The following is a 14407-nucleotide window of genomic DNA, read 5'->3' as shown; positions in this document are numbered from 1 at the left end:
AATGAGGACTGCAGTCTACAAATCTTCCAAATATTCTGATCTCTATATAAGGGGTTAGTATCTCAGAAATAAGAACAAACTAGAAGTAAACAAATCAAGTTTTCCAGAAATTAAACCCCACCTCACTTTAGTTTATCTGTGAAGTGGACTGAAGTAACTGGCAAGAAGCAACTTGCAAGACCAACTATATTCCATGTAGCAGCTATCCCTGGTGGTCAACTTGACTATATCTGGAATGAACTCTGACCTGGATCTTGGATTAGAGATCTTGAGACACAGTGGCTATGAATCCCAGAAGATTTTGACAGGGAAATCTCTAAGTTCAAAGTCATCAGGGAGCAGGGCAGTGGTGGTACACACCTGTAATCCCAGCACTCTGGGAGGCAGAGGCAGGTAGATTTCTGAGTTTGAGGCCAGCCTGGTCTACAGAGTGAGTTCCAGGACAGTCAGGACTATACATAGAAACCCTGTCTCAAACAACCAAAAAAAAAAAAAAAAAAAAAAAAGGAAACAAGAGTTGAACCTAAACAACTCTACAGTCTACTATCATTCTATACACTTAAAGAAAACAACACAGACAGATACACACAAACACACCCACAAACACACACACACAAAAATCCCTTCATGGGCTAGAGAAATGTCCTACTGGCTCCACAATTTAGAGTACTGAATGATTGTTTAAAAAAAAAAAAAAAAAGGATTTGTATCTAGTACCTTTATAGGGGCTCACAATCACCTGTGACTACATATGAACAGATACCATAGCCAAAATGCCTACCATATTCTTTAGTTTTACCCTCCCTAGTACAGAGGATCAAATTCCTCTAATCTTTTTTTTTTTTTTTTTTTTGAATTTTCGAGACAGAGTTTTTCTGTATAGACCTGGCTGTCCTGGAACTCACTCTGTAGACCAGGCCGGCCTCAAACTCAGAAATACGCATGTCTCTGCCTCTCAGAGTGCTAGGACTACAGGTATGTACCACCACTGCCTGGCGAAATCCTCTATTCTTAAAGGAAGCTTTGTTAATTCAATATCAAGAACACATTTGTAGAGCCGGGCGGTAGTGGTGCACGCCTGTAATCCCAGCACTCTGGGAGGCAGAGGCAGGTGGATTTTTGAGTTCGAGGCCTGCCTGGTCTACAGAGTGAGTTCCAGGACAGCCAGGACTACACAGAGAAACCCTGTCTCGAAAAAATCAAATCAAAAAAAAAAAAAAAAAAAAAGAACACATTTGTAAAATGTTAATATCTGGGAGTGGTTGGATATGCAGAGAAGGAACATTTGTAATCAGTTTAATTTTTCTTTCTTTCTTTCTTTCTTTCTTTCTTTCTTTCTTTCTTTCTTTCTTTCTTTCTTTCTTTCCTTCCTTCCTTCCTTCCTTCCTTCCTTCCTTCCTTCCTTCCTTGTTTGTTTGCTTGCCTTCTTGCTTACTTTTTTTTGGATTTTTCGAGACAGGGTTTCTTTGTGTAGCTAGCCCTGGCTATCCTGGAATGCACTCTGTAGCTCAGCTATTGTTATGCATTTTGATTAAAAAAAAAAAAACTTTTAAAAGGTTTGGTTCATCTGGCACTTAAAAGAAATAGACAAAAAGCAGGAGAAAAACATGTGGCTGTGACTTCTTTCTGGTGGCTTAAGTGAAAAACTCTCTGACTGTGAGTTTGAGGCTAGCCAAGTTGACAGAGCAAGTTCCAGGCCAGGCCTGCAGGGCCTACACAAAGAGAAACACTATTTTGAGGCCAGACAAAGCAAAGCAGAAAAGGTTCTCCTTTTTAATTTACAGACATATGCTTTTTGTTGTTGTTGTTTGGTTGGTTTTTGGGTTTTGGTTCCCCACCCCCACCCCCAAGACTGGGTTTCTCTGTATAGCCCTGGCTGTCCTGGAATTCACTCTGTAGACCAGGCTGGCCTCAAACTCAGAAATCCGCCTGCCTCTGCCTCCCAGAGTGCTGGGATTACAGGCGTGCGCCCACCGCCTGGCCTTTTGTTTTTCTTTTTTTTGGGGGGTTTGACGTATGCTTTTTCTAGTACTATTGACCATAGAATTTTGATCATGAAGGCATGTTGGATTTTGTTTGTTTGTTTGTTTTGTTTTTTTGTTTTTCGAGACAGGGTTTCTCTGTGTAGCTCCAGCTGTCCTGGAACTCACTCTGTAGACCAGGCTGGCCTCAAACTCAGAAATCCGCCTGCCTCTGTCTACCAGAGTGCTGGGATTACAGGCGTGCACCACCACCGCCCAGCAACAAAACCAACTTTTAATAAACAAGTAGATACCAGGAAATGCTCACAAAAATACTTAGCCTTTATTTCTCTTTCCTATAACAACCATTCAAAGAATGCAGAGACAATAGTAATTTTTAATTTTTATTTTTTCGAAGTAAAAAAAAGGCCTCAGCCGGGCGGTGGTGGGGCATGACTGTAATCCCAACACTCTGGGAGGCAGAGGCAGTCAGATTTCTGAGTTCAAGGCCAGCCTGGTCTACAGAGTGAGTTCCAGGACAGCCAGGGCTACACAGAGAAACCCTGTCTTGAAAAAACCAAAAACCAAAAACCAAAAACCAAAAAAAAAAAAAAAAAACCAAAAAAGGCCTCAAACCAAGACAACTACAAGATAATTTTATGAACATATATCATAATGAAATCCATTATTTTGAATACTAATGAAAAGGAATAGATTTTAATTGTTCTTACTAAAAAATTAGTGAGGGAATTAATGTATGCCAACTAGATCAAATTTGCTATGGCACAGTATCTAGATATTGTGCAATATCTGGCTTCTCATAACTGTATTTATCCTACATATTTCAAAATAATCCATTATACATAGATTATACAAAATAATCCATTATACATAATAAATTTTTATTTTTATGAAAATGTGGACACAAAGAGATGCATATGTGTAGTAAGTTTCACGTTGAGTTTTATTAAGGGAGAATAAAAAGGGTAAAGGATAGAAGGAGCAGTTATTAGGCAAATACCTTACCGCAGCATCTACATTTGCAGGTGAGTCTCCACTAGGATCTGCCAGCATAGAAATGACACTAATAATGATGGTTTCCACAGTATGGATAGGTAAACAGCGTTCCTCTGGCTTCTCATAACCATATTTATCCTCCCCAGGCTCATGAAGAATAGAAATGCAAAACATCACCATTTTTATCAACTGTAAAATTATAGAATAAGAATTGTTTAAATTTGGTTACACATAATCTATTACAAATGTGATACTTATGTATATAAAACATTATTTACATGGAGATTTCCTAATGTAATCTACTAACTTTTAAGAATGTTACAGATTAACTATATTTTACATTCTTTAAAATTACGAGTGATTGCAGACCTCCGCTGCTGTCCCTGATTCAAAGGACATGCCGTCTCTTTTCTACTTCTCCAATTCTTTATTCTCAGCATTTACAGTTGTCTTTCTCTCAAATTCTAGTTAAGATGGTCCTCAAGGTTCAGCAAATAAAAATTTTAAAGGGGGAGGGTGATGTAATAATAATAAAAATTAACAGACTCAAAGAAAGACACACATTGGAGAGATATCTCAGTGATTAGAAGCATTGGCCATGAGCTGGAGAAATGGCTCAGCGGCTAAGAGCACTGACTGCTCTTACAGAGGTCTTGAGTTCAATTCCCAGCAACCACATGGTGGCTCACAACCAAATGTAATAAGATATGATGCCCTCTTCTGGTGTGTCCTAAGTCTGCTATAGTGTACTCACATATATAAAATAAATAAATATATCTTTAGAAACAGTGGCTGCTCTCACAGAAGACCAGAGTACGATTCTGAGAACTCACATGAGAGTTCACACCCTACAGTCCCAGAGAATCTGACACCCTTTTCTGGCCTCTGTGGATACCAGGCATGCATGTGGTATACAGACATATATATATATATATATATATATATATATATATATATATATATATATATATATAAGCAAAACATCCCCATACTAAAAATAATAAAATAGGGGCTAGAGAGATGTTGCAGTGGTTAATAACACTGGGGCTCTTGCAGAGGACCTAAGTTTAATTCCCAGCACCCACAAGGCAATTCACAATCATCTGTAATTCTGCTTCCAGGGGAGCCAACACCTTTGTCCTACATCCATGGGTACATGGTACACATACATATATGCAGACAGAACACTCATAAACATAAATATACACAATAACAAAAGCTTTAAAATAAATAAGTGATTCTCATAATCTACTTCACAAACTCATTTTAAATGCAAGTTCTATATAGTAACAGTCAGTGGGGTAGAAATACAGAAATATCCTCAATTTTATAGGGGATAAAGAAAGACACAACTATATCTCACTTTGCACTATTTTATCCAAAAGTAAATATTCTCAAAAAATCCTACAGTGTTAATCTATAAACATATTCAAATAATTATATCAGCAATTAATAAAAGTAACTTTTCACAGTAAATGTCTTCTGTCAAAAATACTATTATTACTTGAAGAAGTTTACAAAACAAGTAGGAATAAATAAATTTTCTGAGTATAAAAAGATTTCAATCAGTAATAACATATGTATGCTTGTTTGGTTGGCTGTTGTTTTGAAAGAGTTTTAACTGTCCCTGTTAGAAATCTTCCTATCCCAACTCATGGTTAAAGAACACAGGGAGACTGAGGGAATAGGGAGAGACAGAAACAGAAGGAGGGAGGGAGGAAAGGAGGGAGGGTAGGTGTTTGTTTGTCAAGGGATATAAAATTAATCAATCCAACAAGTACTTTTGGAAGCCCTACTGTAAAGCAAAATTACTCTTCACATGTAATCAAAAACTCATGTTTTTGCTGATTTATACAGAAACTTTCCTTTAACTGAGGTTTCTCTTCTTAACCCACTCCCATGGCTTGTGAAATCCAACAAAATGGAATTAACAAATAAAAAAGGAACAGTATTAAACATTGTAACATTCAGCCCAAAATGTTGTTTTTGTTTTCCCCTACGTTTTACAAAATAAGGAACTGTCTTTGAAAAAATGAGATTGAATAATTGTATATAATTCCATCAGAAGGAATCTATTTAAGATCAAGATTTGGAAGATAGGAACTGAAGGGTATATGTAGCTCAGAGAAAAGAGGACTTGCCCAGAATGCATAGCCTTGGTCCCACATCCAGCATCCTATAAACCAGTCATGACAGCACATATTTATAAGTTCAACACTCAAGAGGTAAACATAAATAGAAAGATTAGTAGTTCAAGGATATCCTTAGCTACAAGATCAAGGCCAGCCTGGAATGCATGAGACCTTCTATCAACCCCCAACCCCCAAATCATTAATGGGTCTGTTAAGATTACTCCATTGTTAAGAGTATTCGCTGTTCTTCCAGAGGACTTGAGTTTGATTCCCAGCAACTATGTGGTAGCACAACCTTATATAATTGTAGTCCTAGGATATACAAAACCCACTTTTGTGATCTTGAGGCACCAGGTACACATATACAAGGACCCACCTACATGCAGGCAAAGCACCCATACACACAGAACAAATTAATAATAATATAGTGTGGTGGCCTATGCCTTTAATCACATAATATAGGAGGTGGAAGCAGACAGATTTCTGAGTTCCATGCCAGCCAAGGGTAGATGATAAGACCTGATAGATAGATAAATAGATAAGATAGATAGATAAGATAGGTAGAATAGATAAGATAGATAGATAAGATATATAGATAAGACAGATAAGATAGAAAGATGATAGATAAGATAGATTAGATAGATAGATAGATACATAGATAGATACATAGGATAGATAAGATAGATAAGATAGATAGATAAGATAGATAGATAGATAGGATAGATAGATAGGATAGATAGATGATAGATATATAAGATAGATAGATAAGAAAGATAGATAAGATAGATAGATAGATAGATGATAGATAGATAAGATAGATAATAGATAGACAGAAAAGATAGACAGACAGATAGATAGATAGATAGATAGATAGATAGATAGATAGATAAAAAGATTAGATAGATAGATAGATAGATAGATAGATAGATAGATAGATAGATAGATAGATAGATAGATAGATAGGATGGGTGGATACATACATACATACACACATACATACATACATACATACATACATACATAAGCAAACACCACAATAATAATAATAACAATTTTAAAAGAAAATAACTTTTAAAAAGCAATCATTTGGTAGAACAGTAATGGTGAATGTTTTTTGTCCCAGTACTCAGAAGGCAGAGGCAGGAAGATCTCTAAGAGTTAGAGGCCAGTCTAGTTTACAGAGTGAGTTCCAGAACAGCCAGGACTACACAGAGAAACCCTGTCTCAAGAAACAAAAACAATTACTAGTCATTTAAATTTGAATCATTTTAGATTTAAAGCTATAGAATCTTAAAATATTTTAATTTCACACGTCACTTCAAAAATGAGAATATCTATCTCATTAACAGATTAATATCTGTTGACATGAAATTTATTTTTATTTTACTATATATAGCAAATAAAATTACAATTTTTTCCATTTCTCAGTTAAGAATTAAAAATCACAATGATACACAATTACAACCACTATACATCTTCCTCAAATCAAATTGCCTATACAAATTCTTTACTTTCCCTAAATCTTCAGTATCTAAAATGCCCCGTTCTATTTTAATTAAATATTTCACTGAAGCAGAATCACACAATCAGTTTTGTTCTTTTAAATTTGTCATATTTCAATTATCATGTCTTCAAGATTCATCATTAAATGTTGGTAGAATGCATTCCAAGTTGAATGACCAAAATTAGAATCATGCCGAATCACACTTTTAAAATAAATATGTCATTTATATAGTCAGCAGAAATAAACACTGATGCCATTATGGCTGTCTTATTCAAGACAAAAGTTCTTCTATACTGACACTGTTTAAATTCTAGTGATCTCTGATTTAAGCAACGTTTCCAAAAGTATGTTGAATGACAACTATGTTCTCTGTGAGATGTTAATTATTAACTCTATAGCTAGCTATACACTTAATATTTACATTTATTTTGCCAAAATGCTCTTAATTCCCCATACAATGTTTTGTCTGTTATTTTTTTCCCTTTTATCTCATTGCTCTTTACAAATGGATTTATTTCTAATACTAAATCCACTTGAAAACCCTGTATGAAAGCTAGGCATGACAGTACAAATCTTTAATTCCAGCACATGACAGGCAAAACCAGGATAATTTCTGAGTTTAACGCCAGCCTGATCTACGTACATAATTTCAGGCCAGCCAATGTTACAGTGACAACCTGTCTCAAAAATAAAAGAACCAATCAACCAAACAAACAAACAAACAAAAAAACTAAACCAAAATGACAAACAAGTAAAAACCAACAACAGAAGAGAGACAGAGGTCTAAACTGAAATACATCTAAGCTACACAAATTACTATTTGCCATGTAGTGTTTTTGGAAATTATTTTATTATTATTATTGTGTGTATCTATGAACACATAGGCCACAGACCATGTGCAGAGGCCAGAGCATAACTTAGTGGAATGCGATCTCTACCTCTATATGGATTCCAGGGATCAAACTCAGATTACTAGGCTTCCATGGCAAGAACTTTAACTCACTGAACAATTTTACCAGCTATCCCCATAATAACTTTAACACCCAACACATTATTCATCTAGTTGAAGCATACAATCCAATTGTTTCTATATAGTACACTTCTCAGTTATACAACCAAAGCACACACATTTTTAGGAACTTTTGTCGTCATTACCACCCCCACAAATTCTTTTATAATCTATATTGACCCTTCTCCCCTTCAAGCTGTCCAGCAGTCCTAAACAACCAGGAATATACTCTTCAGAGTTGCATATTCTTGAAATTTCATAAGTGGAATTATTAAATGATTGCTTCCATCTGTTTGTTAATTTGAAAAAATATTTATTTTCCATGTATGAACATATGCCTGTGTATGGCCGTGCATGTGAAGGCAGACACTGACAGATACCAAAGACATCTGGTTTCACTTTTTTGTTACCAAATCATACCAAACACTTTTATAAATTAAATCACGTTTCATTATATGTATATGCAGTATTTTGCTTTTACTTTCATCAACTGATAGGCACTAGTATTATGGCTAACTTTTAGCCATAACTTTTTAGCTAACATAAATAATTCTGCAATCTATAAGATTTTGGGATACACCTTTACAACTTTCTTTGTTATATAGCTAGAAGAGTACATGTTTGCATCATCACCACATACATTTTATGCAATGTTGAAGAGCAAATCTAAGATTTTGTGCATGCTAGGTAAACACTCCCAGAGTGTGGTAGCGGCTCTTGCCTGTAAGCCGACCAATTGGCAACTTAAGACACAAAGATTACCAAAAGTTCAAGGCAAACTTTAGCTACATAGTGAGGTCCATGCTGATCTGGAACTCAAACCTGCTACTCCTCATCTCCAAACAAAGCAGAAAACTAAGAAAAAAGAAAGAAAAGGGAAGAAAAGGGAAGAAAAGGGAAGGGAAGGGGAAAGGGAAAGGGAAAGGGAAAGGGAAAGGGAAAGGGAAAGGGAAAGGGAAAGGGAAAGGGAAAGGGAAAGGGAAAGGGAAAGGGAAAGGGAAAGGGAAAGGGAAAGGGAAAGGGAAAGGGAAAGGGAAAGGGAAAGGGAAAGGGAAAGGGAAAGGGAAAGGGAAAGGGAAAGGGAAAGGAAAGGAAAGGAAAGGAAGGAAGGAAAGAACCTAAGAACCTTTGCATTTAGAGTCAATTACAAGACCATATGCACAAAAAAAAAAAAAACATAAAATCACTTAGCGCTTTTACTGAGATAGTTGTGAAATCTTTAGTGACAGATATTTAACTTGCAAATGTGAAAATAAAATTAGAAAACTTACCATTTGGGGGCCAAATATCTGTAATGAATTTCATTTTAGAAGGCCAGAGGGGATAATCTTTTGGGAAAATGAGATAAGCCTTAAAAACACCACCTTCACTGAAAAAATAAAAGAAAAACCAGGTTCATGAATTTAAGTTATTCTTTATAAGTACTCAATCAGACAAATAAAAGGGTACAGATGATAAGCCAACAAAAAAGGTAGACAAAAATACTAGTTTCCTAAATACAAATACACAATTTAATAAACTACTATAAGTTCTGCTTTGCCAGACTCTCAGGTAATTAGTAAAACTAAAAGGAAACAGAGGTTTCCAGATCAGATTATTGGTAATATGGTAAAAGTCTTTTCAGTATATGTCTTCAAATGAAATTCAGGAAGTTTAATCTTGTCTACATGATTCAATTTGCTGAATTTTCTATATTGGTTTCAAATAATCTTTCTTCTATGCTCTGGTCATACCCAGACCTCTTTCTCATCTTAAAGTTTAGGCATATATTTTGTGCTTTCCCTTTCTGGTATCAGATTGCCATACTTCTATTTATCTCGTTTGTTCATTTCATCATATATTAAAACTTCATTAGAAGGACAGTAATAAATAAAAACGTCTCCCAGAGAGGTTTTATATTACTAACTTTCCAGAATGGAAATGCTGCAATATTGATACTCTGTCTGTACTATCTAATGTACTACCCAGTAACACTCTGAAAATGGCTTGTGTCTTGGTTAGTTTTTATTATCTACTTGACCCTAGAACCACCTGAAAGGAGAACACTTCCATTAAAGAATTTTCTGGGTCATATTTGCCTATGATAATGTCTGTGAAAGATTGTCATGACTGATGACTGACATGGGAGGACCCAGTCCACTGTGAATAGCAATCCCTGAGCAGATGAATTATGTGAATGCTAACTGGAGACTACAGAAATTATTCAATTGTTAAGAGTACTTATTCTTGCAGAGGATATAGGTTTGATTCCCAGCACCCAAATGGCAACTCACAATTAACTGTCCATACAGCTAAAAGAAATCAAGTCAGCCTTAGGAAGCAAAACTGACTAAATGGTGATATTCACATGGAATTCTAGCACCTGATATCTAGCTCAAGGTCATCCTGGGCTACACAGCAAGACCCAATCTCTAAAAGGTGTGTATTAGACTGATAAGATGGTTCAGGAAATAAAGGCACTTGATACACAAGCCTGACACCTGAGCTCTGTCACCAAAACCTACTTAAAGATGGATGGAAAGAACAAACTCTACAAATTTGTCACCTGGCCTCTTTATCTATGCTGTGGAGCACATACCCACATACACATTATGCACACTCACACTAACAAGTAATTTTTAAAAGATGGGGACAGATGTTTGTACACTGACATAAAAATAGAAACACAGCTGTGGTCACAGCCAAGTGGTTAAGGCAATAGACTAGAAATCCTTTCTCCAAGCACAGGTTCCAATCATGCTGACTATTTGCTGGTCTGTTTAAGCCCATGTGTAATGTTAACACTCAACAGAATGCTGTTCTTCATCCTTCAAGTTTGGGGGAAGTCTCTAGTCACTGTGGTTATGAGCTTGGAGGATTGTAGTGCGGGATTATGAATAGAGATATTGCTATATATGTATACTAAAAAAAGTGAGGGGCTGGAGAGATGGTTCAGCAGTTCGAGCACTCATTGATTGCTCTTCCAGAGGTCCTGAGTTCAATTCCACATGGTGGTTCACAACCATCTGTAATGGGATCTGATGTCCTCTGATATATGTGAAAACAGCTACAGTGCATTCATAAACATAAATTAATCTTTAAAAAGAATATAGGAAAGAAAAAATGGCAGAGATCCTATCTCAAAAGAAAAAAGCCAGGCTCTGAGTTGGAAGCCAGCCTGGTTTCCAGAGTGAGTTCCAGGACAGCCAAAGATACATAGTGAAACCCTGTCTCAAAAACAAAATCAAATGATGATGATGATGATGATGATGATGATAACAGCAATAATAACAATAAGAACAACACGTTACATGTAACAGTTATCAACTGTAGGATATAAGACATGGGATCCTTTTAACTTTGTGCTTTGCACATTTCAGTACAGATTGAAATTTTAATTATAAATACTGGTTTTTATTACTTTTTTCTGCTTAAAAAATGTTTGAGATTATTTAGCAGTTGAGGGAAATAGCTGATATTCCAGAAAACCAGGCTTTAATTCCCAACACACACAGAGACAAGCATCTGTAACTCTAATTCCAAGGCTATCAGCCGCCCTCTTCTGGACTCCATAGGCACTGCATGCACAGGGTAAACATTAAAGGGGAAGTGGGGAGCTAGGGCGTGCTATTAATATCAAATATTTCCAAATAGTAAGGAGGTAAGCTGAGGGCTCAGAGTCTGAAAAGAAAATCACACTTGATGAAAACAGTAAGAAAAAGTTCATAAAAGATTAAATGGAAAAATGGTAAAGCGCACAATGAAGGGGATAATTTGGTGAAAAAATTAACATTTATATATGGAGAATCTGTGTGGTTGTGCATGCTTGGCAACTCAAGGTGATTCTCATAAGTTCAAGGCCAGCCTAGTCAAATAATAAAGACCATATCAGCCTGAGAAAGATCTTTTCTCTTGATTTTAAGGGTGGGGGATTAAAAGAGGGTGGTACATAATACAAATAAAGGTCTCTAAAAAAGGAATAAAACTAGTTTCTGAGGCAATGGGAGGAGACTAGCAGAAAGACAACTAGGAACAGAGGTCCTCTAATATATAGCAAGGTACTGAAGGCTAGTCTTGGATACATGAGACCCGGCCTCCAAATAATAAGTCATCAGAAATTAGCTAGAAGTGAAAAAAAATAAAATAAAGCTAGTATAAAGCATAACCATGAAAAAGGAACGATGTAAGGCTGGAGGAATGACACAGAGCACTTACTACTCTTGCAAAGGCTCAGTTCTCAGCATCTGCATGTGGCAGCTCACAGCTGCCTGGTCCTCCAATTTCAGGGATCCAGTGCCTTCTTCAGGCCTCCAGGGGCACCTGCACCCATGTGATGTTTATATTACTCATTCAGACACATGAACACAATCTTTTTAGTTTTTTTAAAAGCTGTTTTTTTCCCATGGAGGGATGAACATAAAAGGTAGCACAGATATCAAGGATTAAAAAGAAAGTAATTAGTCTTAAAAATAAGCATTTTAAAATTAGAGTAGAAAATAAGTAGACAGACAGAATTTGAGAAAGCTAGAAATCCATAAAAGAGCCAAGAATATATGTAAAGGGGTATTAGAAAAGTCTCTACAAAATATCTGCACCTCATTTCTCCCAGGTCACTTCATTTTGGTTGATTTAATTCATTCAAAAGCTTCACAATATCTGACTGGAATTCTCATGCTAAAAAGTAGCTACTACCCCTCTAAATTGTGTAATTAAATAAGTAATTGTCAAATTTACTTAATAGTGTTGCCCTAAAAAATTTTAAGGCAGATGTTTTTCTAATAATTACGCTAGTTCTCAAATGTTTTTTTTAAATGGATTCACTTATCCTCTACTTTACCTAAGGATCATCTACCTGTTCCTCTTCTACCTCACTTTACCCACTCCCCAAAAAAACCACCTTACATAAATAAATAAATAAATAAATAAATAAATAAATAAATAAATAAAACAATTAATAAATTAAAAATTAAAAAAAAAACCCACCTGGCTTAGTGGCAGCCAATTTGTGAGTATACAAAATTTCAGTGTCAAGTTAGGACAGAGGAACTAAAAAACTCATAGGTAAAAATCACAAAGTAGACAGACAGACTGTATTTATTATTGTTCACACATAAAAAGATTTGACTATGGGGACGAAAAAAGACATTGAAGTAGCAGTGAAGTAAAAATATTTCTCCATGTAGAAAGTATTGGAACAATTAACATGATGTTAAGGAATTATATAACCAACTGCTGAACATTTGAAAACCAAGGTCATATTTCTGGCACAAAACCTCCTTTTGTTATTTTTGTAAATTAAATCACAAAAGTCTTAACTGGGTATGGCACATGCCTATAATCTAGCATTGGAAAGTATGAGGCAGAAGGCCTACTGAATTTAAAGTAACCCAAACTACATATCAAGACCCCCCTTTCAATTAAAAACAAAAACAAAAACAAAAAACTCTATTTTGGGGTTCAGAATCTGTCAGTGGTCCAGCACTTGCCTAAAGAGCTTGGTCCTTTCTTTCCAAATGTTATACACATAAGAAAAGTTACTTGGAGGAAGCGGTTTGGGTCAAGATAGGGTTTCTCTCTGTAGCACTGACTGTCCTAGAATTCTCTCTATAGACTAGGCTGGCCTCAAATTCAAAGATCAGCTTGTCTCTGCCTCCTCCCAAATGCTGGGATTAAAGCCATGCATCACCAAACCTGGCTAAGAAAATCTATTCTTGGCAGCACTAGAAAAATTCAATATTGGATACAGATTTTAAAAACATTATGCTAGGTGAAGATGGGTAAAATAACTACATGTCTTAGGGTTTTACTACTGTGAACAGACACCACGACCAAGGCAAGTCTTATAAAAGGCAATATTTAATTGGGGTTGGCTTACAGTTTAGAGGTTAGTCCATTGTCATCAAAGCAGGAATCCAGATACTCACTGGTACAGGAGAAGCTGACAGTTATATATCTTCATCTGAAGGCAGCTAGTAGGACTGACTTCCAGGTAGCTAGGGTGAGGGTCTTAAGCTCACACCCACAGTGACACACCTATTCCAACAAGGCCACACCTCCTAATAGTGCCACTGCTTGGAACAAGCATATAAGCCATCACACTACATAAATACTCAGTAACTATCAATCTTTTTGTTTTGTTTTTCAAGATGTTTCTCTCTGTAACAGCCCTGGCAACTATCAGTCTTAAAGTAACACTTAAATGTACTAGGCACTGATTACACAGACTGTAAATAGTGTGGAGTGTCCTTTAGTAATTAAGTGAAGGTTAGTTATACTATCACAAAACAGCATACCATATTTTTACAGAATTTTGGCATAACACTTTCTCTGAGTTAACACCTCAGACCACTATCACTGAGATTTAAATACCACTCAAATCCATGCCAACTTATTTTCAATCAGTCTATCCTCTTCACATTATTGAAATAACTACAAGATCACTTCCTTGCACTTAAGTCAATAAGTGCTTTTTAAGAACATACTATAAAGTACTTAGAATTAACAGCCTTGTAAATGTCATTTAAGTCTGTCTGCTTTTCCTTGTCTTCTTTATCTTTTTTTTTTATTTGATATATTTTTTACTTCCATTTCAAATGATTTCCCCTTTTCTGGCTCCCCACTCCCCGAAAGTCCCATAAGCCCTCTTCCCTCCCCCTGTTCCCCCATCCACCCCTTCTTTTAAGGTTTATTTATTTTATATATGAGTACATTGCAGCTATCTTCAGACACACCAGAAAAGAGCATCAAATCCCATTAACGATGGTGGTGAACCACCATGTAGTTGCTGGGAATTGAACTCAGGACC

General features: G+C 36.0%; 1 protein-coding gene across 4 annotated transcripts in view; it reads right to left on the bottom strand.

Annotated features, from left to right (window-relative positions):
- LOC127663977 (ubiquitin-conjugating enzyme E2 pex4-like) overlaps positions 1-14407 on the bottom strand; it is a 113802-nt gene that overhangs the window by 14590 nt on the left and 84805 nt on the right. For all 4 annotated transcript variants that reach the window (XM_052155828.1, XM_052155830.1, XM_052155831.1 and 1 more), the window contains one exon: positions 8895-8992. In XM_052155828.1, coding sequence (XP_052011788.1) covers positions 8895-8992 — 98 coding nt within the window. The remainder of the gene's footprint in view (positions 1-8894; positions 8993-14407) is intronic.

This window comes from Apodemus sylvaticus, chromosome 13 (assembly GCF_947179515.1).
Source record: "Apodemus sylvaticus chromosome 13, mApoSyl1.1, whole genome shotgun sequence".
NCBI lineage: Eukaryota > Metazoa > Chordata > Mammalia > Rodentia > Muridae > Apodemus > Apodemus sylvaticus.
Note: the sequence above shows the minus strand (reverse complement) of the source record. Positions and strands in the feature narration are given on the sequence as shown.